The sequence below is a fragment of the Mus caroli genome, chromosome 6, assembly GCF_900094665.2.
Source record: "Mus caroli chromosome 6, CAROLI_EIJ_v1.1, whole genome shotgun sequence".
Taxonomy (NCBI): Eukaryota; Metazoa; Chordata; class Mammalia; order Rodentia; family Muridae; genus Mus; species Mus caroli.
In genome coordinates, this window is record NC_034575.1 from 37,810,960 (window position 1) to 37,833,162 (window position 22,203).

A 22,203-nucleotide genomic window follows, 5' to 3' on the forward strand; every position below is an offset into this window, starting at 1 on the left:
TGTGTTTGGAGTGGTCACAGATATCAAGTGTCCGTCTTGATATCTATTTCTTAGTATAGAGATCTGGAAAAATCTTTAGGTATTTTGCTATACTGTCATGATTGTCTGTCAATCTGACTGGAAGAAAGATGCATAGAACACTAAAGAAGCACACTTCTGGAGGGGTCTGAAGGGTGTCCTTTCTAGACATAATTAGATCATGAGGGTCTAACCTTAGCAATGTGTTGATACCTTGATATGGTCACATGATGACATGACTGGAAGTGGTGAAGATTGGGTGGGAGGGCAATTAGAGCATGTGGGTCACTAGAAATTCATTCTGGAGGTTGGATCTGTTCACTCTCTGATTCCTATTTCCATAATAATGAAGTCCTTCTACACCAGACTTCTCCTGATACAAAGAACCTTGAATGAAACCTTTATCTTTCTGTAGGATATTTAGTCATAGCAATGCAAAAGTAACTGTTGTAATACTTTCCAGAATACTCACATGTGCATATTAACAGGCCATTAAAAATATTTTCTTAAATGTGGGTAGGTACAATGAGTATGCGAATGGAGATCAGCCTTGGAAACCATGATCAGTGAATACTCTAGCCTCAGCCATGGTTTTGATCTGAAATGTTCTACAGGCTTGTGTCATGAATATTTGTTCTCTAAATGGTGGGATTACGTGGATATATTGTAGTAACTGTTTTGATTTGATTTGGATTTTGTTTTGTTTTGTTTTGTTTGTTTTGTTTTGTTTTGTTTTTCAGGATATACGTTTTCTGTATACTACTGACTTTCCTGGAACTTGCCATGTAGAGCAGGCTGCCTTTGCTGTCCAAGTGCTGGAATTAAAGGCTTAAACCAAAACCACCCCATAAGATATTTTTCCTTTCCTTTCCTTTCCTTTCCTTTCCTTTCCTTTCCTTTCCTTTCCTTTCCTTTCCTTTCCTTTCCTTTCCTTTCCTTTCCTTTCCTTTCCTTTCTTTTCCTTTCTTTTTCCTTCTTTTTTTCCTCCCTTCCCCTCCCTGCTTCTCTCTTTTCTTTCCTTTTTCCTTCCTTCCTTCCTTCCTTCCTTCCTTCCTTCCTTCCTTCCTTCCTTCCTTCCTTCCTTCCTTCCTCTCTCTCTTTCTTCCTTTCTTTCTTCCTTTCTTCCTTTCTTCTTTTCTTTCTACCAGATTTCTCTCTATAGCACAGCTGTCCTGGAGACTGTGAAAACATTATAAATTGGAACTACATGACAGATGTAGATTGTGGAGAGTAAGCTTTTGTAAGTCTCTGGCCAAAGCACACTGTTTCATGGTCTTCCTCAACATGGAGAGCTATTGCTGGAAGCCTGTACCCTCAGCTGAACTGCCAACTTCATCCATCTCCTGTCATTATGTTTACTTGCTGTGTCTTTGTGGTACAGAACATCTTACAAAACTTTATCAGGTTTCAGATCCATAAAAACAGACCTTTAAATAGGAAAGGCAGCTCTCAGCATTGCAGAGTCCCCATTGTTTATGTTTTATTGTTTTCAATTTTTCCACTGAAATATCCGATGATGAGTGTACTTCTAAAAGAAATGGAAAAAATAAAAAATAACTCAAGACCTACAAAGGAAATATTTTTGTGTCATAAATAAACAAACCTAAGAGAAAATATAAGCCTAGCTATAAGTCTAGTAATTAATGATAGTCAGTAAACTTTATTAAAAAGATTTATTTCTTTATATGGGTACACTGTAGCTGTCATAAGACACCCCGAAAATGGCATCAGAACTTATTACAGATGATTGTGAGCCAAAATGTGGTTGCTAACATTTGAACTCAGGACCTATGAAAGAGTAGTCAGGGCTCTTAACCCCTCAGCCATCTCTCCAGCCCCATCAGCAAACATTTTTATTTCAAAATTGATCTTCCTCCAGATATATCCATTTGCCCAAGAATTTCATAAATCATTGTTTTTAATAGCTGAGTAGTACTCCATTGTGTAAATGTACCACATTTTCTGTATCCATTCCTCTGTTGAAGGACATCTGGGTTCTTTCCAGCTTCTGGCTATTATAAATAAGGCTGCTATGAACATAGTGGACCATGTGTCCTTATTAGCAGTTGGAACATCTTCTGGGTATATGCCCAGAAGAGGTATTGCTGGATCTTCTGGTAGTACTTCACTTTAAAAAAAATTGTAATGATTAAGAATTATTTGTGCTTTGGGATATTTATCCTCACTAAAATATAAATTATTAATCAAAAACTTATACCCACAAAGTCTAAAACTTCTCCAGTGACGCTAAATATTTAAATCATTTCAAAGATTGGAAGCAAACGTGGATTTTACATACACAGGAAGCTGTTCTAAGTTTCACTAAAGTATATTGTCCTCAGTAAGAGAAATACCATTTTGTAACTCATTAGTATCTGAAATGATAAGAATAAATTTGCCTTGGCTTTATACAGTTATTAGTGAGTGTGTGTGCTCTTCTCAAATGCTTTTCCATGTAGGAGAAAGGAACAACAACAATAATGACAACAACAAACACCAAAAATTTTGAAAATACAGAATAGCTTAAGTAGAACCCTGAAGCACACCAACCCACACAGGCTTTGGTCTGTGGACAGAGCCTTTTGATTTTGGATCACTGAGGAGGGCAGTATGGATGCTTTGAAGAATTAATACTGTGTTTAAGTCAAATGGTAAAAACAAGGTAAATCTGACATGAAACAATGTGAAAGACTAGGAGCAATCTAAGAATACTCCTTCAAGAAGAAAGTTGTATCTCGGACCAATACAATGAGAGTGAAAGAGACCATTAAGAAGTTTCCAGCCTCACAGATGATGCACAGAGAGAAATAAACTCAATTCTCCCTTTCAATACACATTCAATTGGTATGAGGCACTCATTCTACTATTGTTAAAGAATCAGAAATACAAATTAAGAACATGCATTTAGAAAGAAGGCATTAGAAATAGTTAAAATTCATCAAATTCAATAAATAAGTATTAATGTTAGAGCATCACCCAGTTTTTAAAAATAGAGACTAAGAGATCTGGGAGAAATTAGAAGAAAACAGAATAAAAACAAGAATAAAATAAATAAATAAAAATATTTAAAATTTGAGCAATACAGAGGTATTATTTTCCAATATGATCTTCTCCACTGGGATGATTCCATTCCTCTCTGAACAGGTTCTATGTGGCTAACAATGAAAGTCTAAGGATTCCATACTCTGTACTTCCAATCAACAGCAATCACTGAGGAAGGAAAAACACTTAACACTAATGAAATATATGTTGTGAGGATCCATTAAGTATGTCCAGGTTTAAGGTATATTTGTATGTGTGTGTAACTATTTTTACTAGTTTGTAGAAATCCTGACCACACTTAATTCCAAGATAACACTTTAAAACATATCTGAGTGGGTCCACTTGGATTGGTACTTGTCTCCTATGCATGAATCCTGATGGCCATCTTGAGGATTCAGTCAAAAGAAGGACACAGAAAATCCTTCTCCACCTCTTTCTCCCTGTGGTCAGGTCCTTCTCTGGTAATGCTATCATCATATACCTGGCCACCAAAATTCAGTACTTTGAGGAGCAGCAGAAGATTCTTGCCCTGTTTTACATCCTTTTCAACCCCATGCTAAACTCCCTAATCTACAGCATGACAAATGCTGAGGTCAAGGGTGTTGTGAAAAGATGGTGAGGAAGTGGAGGCACTTTGAGATACATCCTTGGAAGGAAGGTTGTACTCCTTGTAAAATTTGGTGCCTCACATTTATTTTGCCCTTTGCTAGAATAAACGTCATCAGAAAATGGACCATTATGTACTCTTATGTAAAACAAAGAACATGTAAAACTGAAGGTAGCAAAAATAAATAAATAAATAAATAAATAAATAAATAAATAAATACCTTAATTATTTACTACAAATACTTTCATAGAAATGACATTTTTCACACTTTTTTGTTCTGTTTTTGTTTGGTTTTGGTTTTTTGCTGTTGTTGTTGTTGTCATTTTGAGGTGGTGTCTGTCTTTGTCACTGAGGTGTGTTTCTTGTATGCAGCAAAATGCTGGGTCCTGTTTAAATATCCAGTCTATTAGTCTATGTCTATATGGGGGTATTGAGTTCATTGATATTAAGGACCAGTGACAGTTGCTTCCTGTTATTTTTGTGATTAGAGGTGGAAATATGTTTGTGTGGCTATCTTCTTTTGGATTTGTTGAAAGATTAATTTCTTGCTTTCTCTTTCTTTTCCTTCCATTATCCTCTGTAGGGATGGATTAGCGGAAAGATATTGTTTAAATATGGTTTTGTTAAGGAATATCTTAGTTTCTTCATCTATGGTAATTGAGAGTTTTACTGGGCTGGCATTTTTGTTTTCCTAAGGTCTGTTCCACATTTGCCCAAGGTCTTCTGGTTTTTAGAGTCTCTGTTGAGAAGTCTAGTATAAATCTGATAGGTCTGCCTTTATAAGTTAATTGACCTTTTTCTCTTACCGTTTTTAATGTTCTTTCTTTGTTAGGTGCATTTGGTGTTTTAATTATTATATGACCTGAGAAATTTCTTTTCTGGTCTGATCTGTTTGGTGTTCTGTAGGCTTATTGTATGTTTATTGGCATCTCTTTCTTTTGGTTAGGGAAGTTCCCTTCTATAATTTTGTTGAAGATGTTTACTGGTCCTTTGAGTTGGGAATCTTCACTCTCTTCTATACCTATTATTCTTAGGTTTGGTCTTTTCATTGTGTCCTGGATTTCGTTTTTGAGTTAGAAGCTTTTTGCTTTTTGCTTTTTGTATTTTCTTTAACTGTTGTGTCAATGTCTTCTATGGTATATTTTATGCTTGAGATTCTCTCTTTTACCTCTTGTATTCCGTTGTTGGTGATACTTGCTTCTGTGACTCCTGCTCTTTTTCCTAGGTTTTCCATCTCCAGAGTTGTCTCCCTTTGTATTTTCTTTAATGTTTCTATTTCCATTTCTTAGATCCTGGGCACATTTATTTAATTCCTTCACCACTTTGATTGTGTTTCCCTGTAATTTTAAAGAGATTTATGTGTTTCCTCTTTAAGTCCATCACTTGATTACCTGTATTTTCAATAATTTATTTAGGGGAGCTAGTTACATCCTTATTAAAGTCCTCTATCACCTTCATGATAACTTTCTGGGGCTTTATTCATTATGAAATGAGTATACATAATTCCAATTATTGGGAAACAATCAATGCTACTTGATAATAAATATTAGAAATGTATTTGTTTACCTATTAAATATACAAAATCACAAAATACACAAAAGTACCTTAATATTTTTTGCAGATTTTTAAAAAAGATTTATTTATTTCATTTATAGGTGTACACAGTCACAGTCTTCAGACACCAGAAGAGGTTAAAAATTAGAATAATAAATGTCTATAAAATATTATATTCTTTAACAATTCCTTATATTAAGGGTAATTTACTGACATACTGGAAGAAAAGAATTTACTCGGATAACAGATCAACATGCTCAACTATAAAAAGTGTCATAATAGGGCAATACTGATGTGGTCTGCCTAAGTATGATATGTAGAAGAAAAATATGGCAATGGAAGAAGAATGCTGACATTGTAAATATATTTCTTAAACTGCATACAAAACAAATAAATTAGGAAGCATAAATAAAACTTTACTTTTGATAGATAAAGTAAGTTTTCTGAACATGTATCAGACAAAGATCAATTCAAGATCAAATATATAACAAATTTGAGTTGCTTTTTATAGTTGCTGAATGTTTTGCTTCATATGGCCTCACTGTAGCTTTGGTTCTGAACACACAGTATAATGCATGCCATTACACCAAATAATGTCAGTGAGAGCTCCCTGAATCCACAGATCTGAGACTACTGTTCACCATGAGTTACAATGTTTATACTGTACAAAAATTTCAGCTCTTAGATTTTTTTGTATAAATATAAAAAGCATTACTCAGTATCTAAGCATCTCATTGCTCAGTATCTAAGTAACAAATTAATATGTCTTTAAATTTTGTTATGTTAGATTAAGAGTCTAAAAGTTCTATTTCAGTTGCCTGCTTGAGTTTCATTTAAAAAAAGTTACATAAACTTTGGCTTGAAATTAGAACAAAATATCTAATGATTACTGAGATGACTCTGAACATGTATCTTCCAGTTTTTTTACATATTTCCACAAAGCTATATTCTCACTGAGGCCAAATGCAAAATCAAAATACTAGTGAGCTCTCAAAAATATTGAAAAGCTCTGTGTTCTTCAGTATCAAATATCCCAAGATTGAATTCTTTATTTTTTTAAAAAATGATCTAACTAGTAGTCAAATTTAGGCTTGTCTTTAATAAATGTAAAAGTATATTTAAATTTGTTTTAATTTTTTTCTATGACTTCTTATCAGTACATGTTTGATTTATGTAGCTATTTTATGCACCCATTCACTTAGTCACAAAAATTTCTTGGATGCAAAGGAATCACAATGGGAAAGGATTGAGGAATTCAGCTCTAGATCAACTCAATTTTTCTGTAAATATGCAAAGAAATGCATGACTTTAAGAACCCCATTTTATATCATGATCCATTTCTGGAGAAGTCATCCATAAATATTATGTGAGTGAATGGGTGTTAATCTATTCTAATAAAACCTTTTTACAAAACAAATAGCTGATCTAATGGGTCATAAAGATGAATTTTGGCGATACCCCATAGATATAAAAATCTAGTCTGGCCCCTCTTAATTCAAGTGAGATTCCATTATCACTCAGGAGAGCAAAGGTAATCAGAGTCATTAAGAATGAATAAAGATTTAATTATCAATTATCACTTTGAAACCACTCTGGACTGAGGATTCTTTCCTTCAGATAACTTCTAAAATTTAACTGAATTTAATGGCCTATGGACTATAAGTGTCTGTTGTTGATCCATTGTATTCTTCTATTAGTTACCTAACATAATAAATTTGACAGAATATTATATTTTATTTATTTTATAATTTTGCTATTTTTCTCCTTTTCTTATTAAATTTTTTTAGATCAACAAATTTAACTAGGACCAGTTACATAACCATGAACATGGAGTTATCTAATAAATAGAGTCTCATAGGATCACTAGTGAGATGATATTTGAAGATGCTGACTACTCTTTCCCTATAATATTTCATTAGCTAATAATTCAATGTGGGTAGGTAGGTCCACATTAGAAGTAGGTCCTTATGAACTCCCCTACCATCTGTAACTAGCTGCCAATAGGTCCAGTCTTAGATAGAACCAATGCAGAAATCTGAAGCTGTTGGAAGTTCATGACTACAATGGCTCAGGAGATGGAGCTTCAACTCCTTCCTCTCTATATTCCAGCTCTTATACCTCTTATACTCCTTCTGAAATATTCCCTGAGTCTTTTGAAGATGGTGTATCTCTTTTTCTCTGTGCCTCAAGCAGCTGAGAATCTCTGTTTTCATAACACAATATACAATTTTTTCTGATTATAGGTGAAAGCAATAGTAGATATGAAAATTGATGTCAATATAGATAAACAAATGGTTGTAAGTACTATTTAAAGACCTATGACCTCTATAGCCATGGTTTTATGACCAAATTTTCACTACCAGGTTTAAAATATCTCCCACAGAGTAAACCAAATCCAATTAAAGAACTCTTGGTTATCCCACAATAAGCAAGTCACGACTGCATGAGGAGGCACACCTTTCCTTGTAGGTTGGTATTGTGCATTCATTGAATCCTCTTTTCACCTGCAAAAATAAAATCATAACACCTCATGTGTCCACAATAAGCTGTCGACATTATATAGTTCTCTGTAGAAGGCTTAAAATCTTATTAAATCCATTTACATTATTTTTAAAAATATATAAAAACACTTTAGTCCTTTGTGGGGTTTAATAAGTCATTTTTCTTTAATTTTCTTGTGGGAAAGAATAACAATAAAATTATGATGAAGAAAATACCTAATAAAAGAAAAGAAAAAATAAATAAATAAATGAAAAAAAATTATGACAAGTAAAAAAACAAAAATGTGCCAACCAACCAGGGCTACATAGTAAGAACCTGTCTTTTTTAGAAAATTCAAGCATAACCTTGAATCATACATGAATCATATTAACTGCATTTTCAGTCTACTAAGAGGCCAGAGATAATTTCAAAGGGCTTTATGAGTGTGCTAAATGATTGGGATTTTAATTTTGTGTGTATTCCTGTTTATCCTGTCTGTCTGTCTGTCTGTCTATATGTCTATCTGTTTGTCTATCTGTGTTTTGAATAGATATCTTGTACCACAGATATTTTTTGATCACAGGGGCCATAAAAATGCTTCAGATTCTCTAGAACTAGTATTATAGAAAGCTTTGTGTCATGTAAGTGCTAGGAATTGAATGTAGGTCTTTTGAAAAAGCAGCCAATACTCTTAACCACTGAGCCATCATTATGGCACCCATGGATTAGGACATTGAAGTCAGGTTAAGATTGAAAGCTTTCGTGGAGGATACTTGAAAGAAGCAGAGGATGATTTCAACAAGAAGGACAGTGGCCTGACACTTTAGTAGCCACAATGATTATTTACAATCAGAAATAACCCACTGGCTTCCCCTTAAATCCCTTACCCATACTCTACAAATGATAGATGTAATTTTCATTACAAGTTGCTCCTTCAATCACAGTTTGTATTGTACAAAACTTCAAAATAATTAAAAAAATTATAATGGGGAAAAAGAACTAAGTTATGGATTGACACGTCCAGTAAGAACTGAAAAGATTTTATAATCTTTTAAATTTACTGCTTAATAGGTGGGTGAGTTAGTTTGAATAAAATGGCCACACAGGGTAGAGAGATGGCTCAATTGTTAAAAGACCTGACTGGTCTGCCAAAGGTCCTGAGTTCAATTCCCAGCAACCACATGGTTGCTTACAACCATCTGTAAAGGGATCCGCTGTACTTTTCTACTGTGTGCCTAAAGACAGCTGCAGTGTACTCATATAAATACAAAATAAGTAAATATTTTATAAATGGCTGTATAATATCAATTATTTGAATGCTTACTCACCAGGCAGTGGTAGTATTTAAAAGCATTAGAAGGATTTGAGAGGGGTGACTTTGATAAAGAAAGTATGTTACGGGGGTTGGGCTATGAGTTCAAAAGTTTATTCCATATCCAGAGTATATCTCTCTACCTTCAGATCAGTACGCAATTCTCAGATACTTCTCCAGCATCTGCTTGCATGCTTTCTGCCATTATGATAATGGATTAACCTATAAAACTGTAAGCAAGCAATTAATTATTTTCTCTACTTTTGTAAGAGATGCCTTGGTCATGGTGTGTCTTCACAGAAATAGAACAGTAACTTAGACAGGGGGCCAGATTCATTTTAACCACAAACTTGAACTCAAGATTAGAAAGAATTGAGTGCTGTTCTGAATATCCGACACACAGAAAAAATATAGGCAAAGGTAAGGTACATCGAGTATCAAGTTAAAATGTGAATGTGATTTAAGAAGCATGGGGTGGTTATTCCGTATCACTTCTTCTACTGGGACAAATTTATTTCTTTGGTGGCATCTTGCCAGCGTCCATGGAGCACCTCATAATGAAACACTGGGTGGCACCAGAGGAGGAGTTATGTTAATATTGATAAAATACATATTGACAGACATTAACTTATTGTATACTTCAATGTTTTCTTCTGAATCAGAATCTACCTTCTGACTAATCCCCATTACCATCTAATCCCAGGCCACGACAGATAACCCATCCCATAGGAATACTGAAAAACAAGCAAAAAGACATGGGAAATGATGACATTGGTTCACAGGGGCATAGTCTTATCCCTAGAGAGAATNTTNNNGCTGNNTCACCATNAGACCCCAACCTTTGCATCNCTATGTTTTGTCTGTAGGGACAGGTCTGAGTCCAATGGGTGAGAAGCAAAGTCTGCACCTGCAGAAGCAAGTGCATCACAATAGTCAGAGCTCTGCATCTTGGCTTCCCCTAATGTGGTCCCTGTAGAGGGGAAGAGTCCACCTAAATCTATCATACATTTTTCCTTTTCTATTTGAGGTTTCTTCTAAGCAGATGACTATACCTGAAGAAAATATTGCTGCTTATGTCAAGGTAAGTAAATATAAATTTGTTTTGTTTTGGATTGGTTTGGTTGGGTTGGGTTGGGTTGGGTTTGGTTTGTTTTTTCCTGAGAATTAGTTACAAAAGAAAAGTGGGAGAGATGTCAGTGAAATACTTGGCTTAATATCATAAGGAAGTGTCCAGTTCCAGCTTGGGTAAGACCAGAATCTTGAGCAGTGGCATAGGATTCATTGCCCATTCCTTTGTGTCCATGGTCCCTCTGTCCTTCTCAAACTCTTCACCTACATCCCATGGATGCTCTTGAATATCAGGACTGTGCCAGGGAACAGTACCAGAAAATATTAAGAAATGAATGATATGTTAGTGTACCTCAATGTCTGTGTGACAGGGGCATCTCCTATCAGCTAAGTCACTGGAATCCTAAAAGTTTCAGGGTTAATTGGCTCCAAAACTGATTCTCCTACATTTGCTCACTCCTTCCCTTTGTTTCCCTGAAATATCATCATCACCACAGTGTGAGGGAGATAGGTGTCTTTTCCCTCAGAGAACTCAGTGCCTGTTGGGGATCATTCTTTTATATTCCTCATTTCAACAGAGTAGATACCAGAGACTTAACCCATTTCTTGCAATATTTGGATATAGAAACTACTCCCTATATCTCAATATGGGTATTGAATTTTTAATAATAATAATAAGCATATTTAAGTATTTAGTTAAATGTCATGGTAATTTAACTCAATTGACTCTCATGAAAGAGAGGAGGTAAGAGAAAGAGAGCGGCAGAGACAGAGACAGAGTCAGAGACAGAAAGAGACTCATTTTATCAGGTCAGCTTTATTGTCTGTCCCATCTTCTCATCTTCCAGATGGATGAACTAAGGCAAAAGGAGGCATACAGAAATAACTAAATTAGTGTTGACAAAGGCAGGGCTTGATGGGTTCAAGTTAAGGAAGGAGAGGGCTAAAGTCTGTAAAAGCTCTCTGCTAATAATTAGTATAAAGACAATGTCAGAATTTGTCCATACATGAAAAGACTAGACAAATGTCTATTGCCCAGACTCTGTCTTTAATGAACTCTTGTTCTGAGACTGTGACTGACAAAGCTTCTTCATTTGAAACAATGTTAAATATTTAAATATATTTCCCTATTTCCCCAAACTATTTACTCTCTTGCCAAAATTGTCCTTATAGTTTTCAATCTGGACTTTTTTAATACTGGAGTTTGGTCACTTGCTTTGCTCTTCAAATGTCTTTGTAATCACGATTTTAAAGCATATATATGAGGACACAAATTGAAATAAATTTAGTTACTCTCAGGATCTGGTTTACTATCACTGCTAAAGTTACCATGTCATGCAAAAACACAGGAATGAATCCATGAAGATTTTTTTCTCTGGGTTGCTGAAGATATTCTTTAGTAGCTATCTGGAATAGAAACTCAAAGAAAACATTTCAGATACACAGTTATTAATCATCTCTCACACAGGTAAAATTATCCTACTTTTGGTTCATAGCAACAGAGAGAAGGTAAGGAAATGTCGACCATTCGCTGTGTTGCTCAGTCTTTGTTGGATTCACAGTTGAGTTTATTTGTGTGTGTGTTGTGTATGTGTGAGTTTGTGTGTGTGTGTGTGTGTGTGTGTATTGTATGTGTGTGTCTTGAGTGTGTGTATTGTGAATGTGTGAGTATGTGGATGTGTTTTCACTGTTTTTGGCTATCACTGTGGACTTGTCTTTGCTACAAAATTTTTAAAAATAAAACTGATGCTGGCATTACACATGGTTTAGATGGGTTCATATCTGATAAAATTATTTCACTAAGAACCTTCATGCCCCTGTTTATGTCTGACTCTTGCTTATCAAAATGCATGAAAGATCTTGAACTTTAAGATATAAAATCAATTGTGTATACATGTCATCAAAGTTGAAGTAAAACTGTCTAGGTAAATAAAGGGGCCTAATTGAGGTATCTCCCCCCACCCCAAAAAGACACGGTCTTATTATGTAGCCCTGGCTGTCCTGGAACTCATGTCCTGTAGATCATGCTGACCTAGAACTCACAGTGATCTTTCTCTGAATCTCTGGGATTAAAGACATTTGCCACCATGCCCTTCTATTCTGCCTGGACAATGAAGGCTAATTATAAAAGAGAAGAAAAAAGCATGGTATAAAGGAAGAGTTTGCTCAAACTCCCTTATAAGTTGCATGAAATGCCCTTAGAATGCTTAGCACATGCCATGTACAATGAGCATAGCCCAATAAAAAGAAATATGTAAGAAAGCAGATTAATCTAACGGTGAATTCACATGAATCAAACAATGTTATTAGGTTGCTTGAGCTTTGACTCATGAACTGTCTGAATGGCTGTGCTTGATGTAGCAAGGACCCAGCCATATCCCAGACAATGAACCTTTACTGACATTAAAATCGCTGTGCCTCTGCAAGGCTCAGGAAAGCCTTGTTGGACTCTTTCAACTTAAGTCAGCAGGTCATTACTGCTCTGTACCTACACCTGTGGTTCTTGACCACTGTGACTTTTAATACAGTCCCTCATATTGTGGTGATCCCCAACCATAAAATTATTTTATTGCTACTTAATAACTGTAATTTTGCTACTGTTGTGAATACAAATATCTGTTATGCAGAATATCTGATACGTAACCCTGTAAGTCAGTCACTTGACTCATAACAGGTTGGGAACTGCTGTTCTAAAACATTTCCAACTTCTGTTCTGTCACGAAATTTATGCTGTGCAGTAAGGTAAACAGATTCCCACATTATACATCTGCCAAGTAGAAGTTAGATATTAATATACACTCCCTGTATTCTGCTTGTATGAATCCAACCATTAATATTAAGCCAAAAATGCATTAATCTGTTGAATAAAATAAACCTCACTACATGCAAACATCTGAAAGTTATTTTACTGGTCCAGTTCTGCTTCTATATATTGGAATTCTAGTGAAAAATCTACACAAGACCTTGGGAGTTAACTCAAGATGACCATCAACTTATAAAAACAAACTGATTAAAATATATCAGCCAACATAGATACACTAGAGTTCACAGAGATCTAATGTCCCTTTCACAAGCAATATCACTGTACTGAGTTCAAAGGTGACCATTAATAGGCACATTGGTCCATTTCAGGAACATGAACAAACAGAAGGAAATCACTAAGTCAAAACATGTGCCAAGGTCTTAAGCAGTATCTAGACAAAGAAGAAGGCTTCACAGACCGACATGTAGAACAAGACTAAAAGTTTCTAAAGAAAGCAAACTACTAAGGTCATGAGAGTGACATTCTCTATTGCTTTTACATTTCTCATACTCTTTTTTATTCCTGTTTCTGTTATTTTTATTTCTAACATGAAATCCTCAGAAGCTACATCTCAGACAAGAAACTTTAAAAATGCTGAAATATATTTCTCTGCCTGACAATGATCAGGTTTTTTGACCTATGCCAGTTCTGGAATGTTCTGAGCTGGCACCTTTATTAACAAGCACAGGGAGTCAAAAGAATGTCCAACCTGATTTAAGATCCTTTTCTATTGTCGGTCAATAGAAATTTTTGACCATTGTGTCCACCAGTATGACTCAGAAAAGATTTTCTTTTCTTTTATAAAAGTAAATGTAATTGATGTTTCCTGTTCATTTTTTAATATAGGCTAGCTTTTTATCATGCAGATTATTTTCTCTACCTGAACCTTTTCGTAGAACACAGATGGTAGATTACAATTATAACATTGTAAAAATTACTCATACAATTAGCAGAAATAATGTGAAAAATTAACTACATAGTATGTTTTAGATTTTTCCAAAATGAGATGCTCAATTTTTCAGTTTAATATTACATGTTTATTAGGAAAAAGAAAAACTTATTTAAAAGATAAGTCCCTGAACATCGCATATTGTAGAGAAAAATTAATATTAAGAGATACATATTTTACTGACAATCTTGTTCACATATTTAAATAAAGTCAAAATAAGGATATAAATATTCTGGTATTTTATGCTATTGTCATATCACATGTACACATGTGGTGATTATATGTAGATAATTGTACATTTCTTTTTTTCTTTTATTATTATTAATCATTCCATTTGTTTACATCTCAAATGATATCCCACTTTCCATTTACCCCTCATCCACAAGTCCTTCCACATCTTCCCTCCCTCCTCCCTTTTCCCTGGATGAGAGTGCCCCCCCCACTCACCCACACTCTCCTGCCCCACCGCTCCAGCATCCCCATACTCTGGGTTATCAAACCTCCCTGGGACCAATGGCCTCTCCTCCCAATGATGTTGGGCAAGGCCATCCTGTGCTACATTTGTATCTGGAGCCAAAGATCCCCTTAGGTACACTTCTTGGTTGGTGGTGTAGTCTCTGGGAGAACTGGGTGGTTAGGCCAGCCTTTGTTGTTCTTCCAATGGAGTTGCAATCCCTTTCTGCTCCTCCAGTCCTTCTGCCAGCTCCCCTACCAGGTTCCCTGAGTTCAGCCTGATGGTTGGCTCCAAGCATCCACCTCAGCATTGGTCAGTTGCTGGCCTGACCTCCTGAGGAACTGGTATACTTGGTTCCTGTCTGCAAGCACCTCTTGACCATGGCAAAAATGTTGGGTTTTATGTCTACAGACATGATATATCCTTGGGTGGGGCTGGTCCCTAGTTGGCCCTTTCTTCCGCCTCTGTTCCATTTTTTGTCCCTGTTCTTCCTTTGGATAGGCACATTTCTGGGTAATAATAATAATAATAAAGAAAAAAAGAAAAAGAAAATATTAGATACTTTTGAAAAAAAGAGTATTAAAAAGAAGAACATTGGAAACAAACATACCAAGATGTAAGAAAATATTTATTCTTGTTCAAATAACAATGTGCAATATAGCAACCCTATAGGTGGAACAACATTATGAACTAACCAGTACCCCGGAGCTCTTGACTCTAGCTCCATATGTATCAAAAGATGGCCTAGTCGGCCATCACTGGAAAAAGAGGCCCATTGGACTTGCAAACTTTATATGCCCCAGTACAGGGGAGCGCCAGGGCCAAAAAGTGGGAATGGGTGGGTAGGGGAGTGGGGGGAAGGGTATGGGGGACTTTTGGGATGGCATTGGAAATGTAATTGAGGAAAATACGTAATAAATATATATATACATATATATAAATAATGTGCAATATAATTTTATATTAAAAAGTTCCTATTATCAAGTGAAAATTACTCTATTAATATAACCCAAATTGTAATATATAGACTTGAGTTTGCAAATATTTCAAATAAAAAATGCCTTTTTAGATTAAAAAGTTTAAGCATGATTTCAAAATACAAAACTAAGGTTGTTTCTATGAGGGTGGTGATGTGGATAAATGTAATGCAACATCACGTGTCTAAAAGACTTTTTAAGTAATATTTTCTCCCACCCCTTTTATAACCCAACTTTGTATTCTGTCTATCCAAACCAAAGCCCTTTAAGAAAAAGCTCTCTAGGATGAATAAACCATACATTTCAACTGCTAGCATCCTTGTAAGATTCTCAGGATGTAGATGACAAAGCACAAGGTTTGGCAAGTAAATGGGTGATGAGGAAGATCCTGTGAAAGAATTTGGTGGCCATCTGATTTTCCAAACTGCAAAAACACTGAGGTCAAAAGATTATGACATAGCAGAACATGAGTTAGGCTTTGCCCTATATTGTTATACTAAGGATAACACCCAAACAAGATGTAACTAAAATGAATTTATTGTTTTACTGCTTTCCACTTTCAGTGCTTTAAGAAGATTTAGAAGGACAAATGTTAAGCTATACAGTCATGTGTCATTGTATGACAGGTTTTGTCTAAGTAGACATTAGACAATTCTGTCATTGTGTGGGCATCACTAAGTGTATCCATTGTAGAGTAAGATGCAATGACCTAATTAGGATGGATGACCTTATGGGATAACTCCCTATATGGACTTCACTGCATGGTACATAGATATACTTAAGATATATATATGTGCCCATTGTATATGCTCAAAGTATCCTTTAAATAATGATTAAATTGCATATTGAGTATTGGTGAAGAAGCACACAGAACACAAAATAAAACAACAGAATTGTACATGAAGACAGGCAAGCCCAAGAAATGAAGTGGAAATAGCTATTCCATTTATTGACTTTATATGCTGATATGGACCCATACATACTTAGCTTTTTAAACATTTATTTATTTGTTGGTTTACTGTAGTGCCTGTGCGTGTGCATGTGCGTGTGTGTGTGTGTGTGTGTGTGTGTGTGTGTGTGTGTGTGTCTGTGTGTCTGTGTGCCCGTGCATGTGGATGTTTCCAAAGTGCATGTGAAAGTCAAGGGATGAGTTCTACAGCTGGTTCTCTCTTTCCACTATGCGGGTCCAGAGACTGAAGTTAGGTGGTCAGCCATGGCAGCAAGCTCCCTTATTCATTGAGGTATCTCACCAGCCTTTGCTACTAATGCCCTAAGATACAGCAGAGAATTTTCTTCATTTTTATAACTGTAGTCAAGTGAAATTTGGAGCATATCTCAAAGCAAAATCCAAGGCTCCATCTTAGGTGATGCACTTCAAAATGTTCTCTATATCATAATCATTAAATAATTTGTATCTCTAATTATTTCACAGCTTTGACTTTTCAGTGTGAACAAAGTCTTTGTACAGGAGAATGAGAGCCAACCAGACATGGATCACAGAGGTCACTCTACTGGGATTCCAAGCTGACCTAGCTGTGGAGTGTTTCCTCTTCGGGCTTTTCTCTCTGTTTTATTCCTTTACCCTTCTTGGGAATGGAATCATCCTTGGAATAATTTGCATGGACCACAGACTGCACACACCCATGTACTTCTTCCTCTCTCATCTGGCCATTGTTGACATGTCCTATGCTTCCAATAATGTCCCCAAGATGCTGGCAAATCTTGTGACTCAAAAAAGAACCATCTCCTTCATTCCATGCCTAATGCAAACGTTTTTGTATCTGGCTTTTGCTCACATAGAGTGCCTGATTTTAGTGGTGATGTCCTATGATAGGTTTGTGGCCATCTGTCACCCCCTACACTACACTGTCATCATGAGTTGGAGAGTGTGTACCATTCTGGCTGCTATTTCCTGGATATTTAGCTTTCTCCTTGCTCTAGTCCATTTAATTCTCATCCTGAAGCTGCCCTTCTGTGGGCCTCATGAAGTCAATCACTTCTTCTGTGAAATCCTGTCTATCCTCAAGCTGGCCTGTGCTGACACAACACTCAATCAAGTCGTTATCTTTGCAGCTTGTGTGTTCATATTAGTGGGGCCCCTGTGCTTAGTGCTGGTCTCCTACACACGCATCCTGGTGGCCATCCTGAGGATCCAGTCAGGGGAAGGTCGCAGAAAGGCCTTCTCCACCTGTTCCTCCCACCTCTGTGTGGTAGGGCTCTTCTTTGGCAGTGCCATTGTCATGTACATGGCCCCCAAATCCCAGCACCCTGAAATGCAGCAGAAGATCCTTTCCCTGTTTTACAGCCTTTTCAACCCTATGCTGAACCCCCTGATCTACAGCCTGAGGAATGCTGAGGTCAAGGGCGCCCTCAGGAGGTCACTGTTGAAGGAGAGACCAATGTGAGAGACATCAGAGAATGACTTGGGTGGATAATTTTTTTTCCTGTCCTATATAGTAGTTGACACTCCTTTGCCTTTTCTACTATAAATACTCTCTTAAAGCAATATATTATAGACTATATATCTACATAGAGTTCTAAGACCCTGTCTTGTGAAATCTGGGATAACAGCCCTATATCTCTTAGACTTAGGAGTCAGAAACCATGGGATTCACATGATAGGTCTTAAATAGTCAGTTGTTAACACCACGATATTGGGAGAGTTTCCCCATTCTTCCCCACAATTCTTTCCTTCTTCCTTCCTTCCTTCCTTCCTTCCTTCCTTCCTTCCTTCCTTCCTTCCTTCCTTTCTTTCTTTCTTTCTTTCTTTCTTTCTTTCTTTCTTTCTTTNCTTCCTTCCTTCCTTCCTTCCTTCCTTCCTTCCTTCCTTTCTTTCTTTCTTTCTTTCTTTCTTTCTTTCTTTCTTTCTTTCTTTCTTTCTTCCTTCTTTCCTTCCTTCCTTCCTTCCTTCATTTATTCATTTTACATCCCAATCTCAGTCCCTATCCTTAAAGTCCCCCCCCCCACATACACACACACACAACCCTTCTCCCATTCCTCTCTCCTCTGGGAAAGGGGAGGCCCCCTTGGATATCATCCCACCCTGGCACATCAAGTCACTGCAAGAGTAGGCACAGCCATACCCACTGAGGCTAGATAAGGAAGTCCAGTTAGGGGAACAGGATCCTCAGGCAGGAAACAGATTCAGAAATAGCCCCTACTCCAGTTGCTGGGGTAACCACATGTAGGCCAACCTGCACTTCTGCTACATATGTGCTAAGTTTCCTATTTCAATCCCATGCTTGCTCTTTGATTGGTGGTTCAGTATCTGGGAGCTCCCTAGGTTAGTTGATTCTGTTTAGTCCTCTTATGGCTTTTCTACCCTCTTTTGGTCTTTTATCCTTCTCCCAACTCTTCCACAAGACTCCTGAGCTCTTCTTAATATTTAGCAGTGGATTTCTGTATCTGTTTCTTTAGGCTGTTACATACCCACAGTCTTATCAGAGTGGAGCCAGTTGATTAGTAACCAATGTATCTATGAAAACAAATGGAAGTATGAACAACACATGAAATAACTCCTTTTTAAAAAGAAGTAAGATTATAAAGATAGAATATTTGTGGAAAAATTGCAAAGCAGCTGAACAGCCACTCATGGGGGTGGGGGGAAGGACCCACATGTACCTGATATACATGCAAATTTCTGTTTTTTACTATAAGTCAACAAGAAATTAGAAGTTTGGGCTGCCATGGAATATCACGGAAATAACTAGAATGATGAGGAACAATCACTCCAATTTGGGAACATCTAATAATCATTGGTAAACAGTCGAAACTGGCAGTTTTAATGAAGCTTAGTCAAGTTAGATTGGGTTAATAAATGCATGGCATACATCCCCTAGGTGAATTATTAATGAGTTTTTCTTTGAAAAGAAGGAAATTAGGAATTCAAGGTCAGTTTTTCTGTCAGAGTGACTCAATTTTGACAAAAATGACTGTGGTGTCTATTTATACTTCAGTGGACTTTCTTTACAAAGTCACAGACCCTTGCCATGTAGATGAACAGCTTTCAGTTCTATGGGATGCAGAGTTAGGGGCCCTCACTATGGGTTGGGGAAACAGATTGTTAGGAGCAATTTAAAGCAAGATTGTGTGGAATCAATCTTGGATGAGGTCTTTCATCCTTTAACACTATCTAAACCACAATTTTACTATCACATAGTAGCCAATGGACCATGATCATAAGACCTTTAATTTCTTTGATATATTTTGAAACTCATGTTGTCAGTTACAGAATTGAACATGAAAATAGGGCATAAAAGCTTAAAATTCATGAGTTATTTCATGTTACAGTGACCAATATACCTAACTGAAACAATTTAAGTGAGGAAAGGTTATTCTTTTATTGTTATTATCTGTATGTATGTATTATGTATATATAGGTATTGGTGCATATGTGCAATCCTACAGCATATGTGTGGAGGTCAGAGAACAAATTTCAGGAATAAGTTCTCTCCTTCTACCATGTGAGTTCTAAGAATCCTATTCAGGCCTTCAGTCTTAGCAACAACTACCTTTATCCAGTAACCTGTCTTATTTTGGCTTATAGTTTCAGAGGGTCTCAGTCCATCTTGGCAGGAAGCTGTGATGGGTGCAGCTCAGTTCACAATAATGACACTGTGCAGTCGAAGACAGATATTCATATTATGGAAAGCCTAGAAGCAGAGAAAGGACCGAACTAAGGGTTAAGCTATCAGCTTCCAAAGCCCTACTGACTGACTTCTAGTAGACTCCTTCTACAACTCCCTAGTCTCCTCAAAACAGCATGACCTATTAGAGAGTAAATGCTTAGAACATGAGCCTCTGATGATACTTCAAACTCAGAGAACCATACAAATTAAGGATTGAATAATAGTACTCGGAAACCAAACCAAACCAACCAAACAAACAAAAAACCCAGCAAGTTCTGTAAAACAGAATAATTGATAAAAGCTGGAATTAGCATAATTTATATTTTTCCCTGTTTTCTTTTAAATTTTAGAGATCTTTTTGAACAGAAAGAAGCACTTCAAATTTTTAGGTTAGTTTTAGTTGTAATTATATATATTGAGAGTTTCCTTCATTCTAGCCTTGATATCTAATCTTGGTTTTTATCAGTTATATCATAATAATTATTCATGAAAAAATAATTAATAGAGTAAAAATAGATAGGAGGAAACCCCAAGGTGGGAACTTGGATTCTTAGAGTCAATAAGGAGCTTGTGGAAACTGTTTTGGACAGGGGATACTAAATGCAGGGAATATTATAACATACCCTTATCTTCCTTTAAGTGTTTCAGAGCACTTAAGTCTATCTTTATTTTAATATTGAAGTGTGTGTGTGTGTGTGTGTGTGTGTGAAGTGTGAGTGTGTGCACACAAGGGGCAATAGAAGGAGGGTGAAGGAGAAAAAGAAAGGGAGAGGAGAAACAGAGATATAGAGACAGAGAGAGAAAAGGAAACAGAGAAGGGTAAAAGGATAGAAGAAGAGAGGTTTTTTGTCATTGTTGTTGTTGTTGTTGTTGCTGCTGCTGCTGCTGTAATTAAATGCCCTGAGAAATCCAATGTAAGGAATAAAGGAAGTATTTTGACCTATACTAGAGAGATCATTTCCATCATGGCAGAGAAGAGAGGCAGAGAAGGTTTGTGGCAGGGAAAAGTCTGGTTAGTTACATTGCATTCACACTTGAAGCAGAATATGAACAGAAAGTGTGACCAGGTTATTAAGCCTCAGCACCCATATTAATTACACATTTTCTGCAGCAAGGTTTCATCTCCTAGATATTACTCAGCCTTCTCCAATGTTACCACCGACTGGGCACTAAGTGTTCAAATATATGATATCCTGAGGGCATTCATATTTATACCACAACAGTATACATTTTAGTAGTCTCCCTTTTAGGGCTCCAAGGCCAATGTTCAAATCAGTGTGGCCATCTCTAGGCTTTGTATTTACACACAGATTTCTTTTCAGTATTTACCATTTTTAGAAGCAAAGTTTTAAATACTATTTTGCAAAAAACCAAAAAACCAAAACCAAAAACAAACAAACAAAAACAAAACAGAGGCAGGCAAATTTCTGAGTTTGAGACCAGCCTGGTCTACAGAGTGAGTTCCAGGACAGCCAGGGCTACACAGAGAAACCCGGTCTAGAATAAACAAAACTAACTAACTAACTATTATTTTGCTATCTTCTCAAAAGAAAAAGGCATTTCTAACTACTACCTGTCCTGCTCAAAAGATGTATTTAAATAAAAATATAAGGACTAGCAGTACAGCTCAGTTAAAAATAGCCCCCATGTGAATTCTTCATTTTAATCATATTGGTCCTTTTGTACATTTTTAACATTTTCAATCCTCCTGATTACTGAGTCTGACTCCAAAATGCTTCAGGACAGAATCAGACCATTATGTGTCCCTTAGTCCCTTCTGAATAATTGACTTCATTTGCTGCACATCATGAAGAATTTCAAGACAAGCAGTGATATAAACTAGTAGAAGTGATTAAAGAGAAGTAGGAAGAGATTAGTACATTAATTGGGAGTTAATTAGTACATTAACTGAGCTGTAGGCTGGGTAGTTTGGAAGAATGAACTGGAGAAATAAACCACTTAGAGGAGAAACCCTGGGAACAAAAAATCCCAAACACTGATTTAGACCTTCAAAGGAGCCCAAAGTGACTGGTTCATGACCTAGAACACTGTTAAAAGCCATATGTCAATCATCCCACAGGTAGTAATGTGTACTGATTGGATGTGGTCAAGAAAGTAAGCTGGAGCAGTCTCTGGATGGTCCTTTCTTCCCTCTCAGCTCTGAACTTTGTCTCTGTAACTCCTTCCATGGGTATTTTGTTCTCCATTCTAAGAAGGAGCAAAGTATCCACTCATTGGTCTTACTTCTTCTTGAGTTTCATGTGTTTTGCAAGTTGTATCTTGGGTAGTCTAAGTTTCTGGGCTAATATC

The 22,203-nt window shown here is 36.5% G+C and overlaps 1 protein-coding gene across 1 annotated transcript; it reads left to right on the forward strand.

The window, feature by feature from the left end:
- The first annotated feature begins 16,698 nt into the window (after positions 1 to 16,698).
- On the forward strand, positions 16,699 to 17,692 carry LOC110296642 (olfactory receptor 2A14-like). The gene has a single exon (XM_021165357.1). The coding sequence runs from the start codon at positions 16,738 to 16,740 to the stop codon at positions 17,668 to 17,670; it is 933 nt and encodes a 310-aa protein (XP_021021016.1). The 5' UTR covers positions 16,699 to 16,737; the 3' UTR covers positions 17,671 to 17,692.
- Positions 17,693 to 22,203: the final 4,511 nt, after the last annotated feature.

Coding starts and splice junctions, on each gene's coding strand:
- LOC110296642 (XM_021165357.1), top strand. CDS start 16,738: ATGAGAGCCAACCAGACATGGATCACAGAGGTCACTCTACTGGGATTC.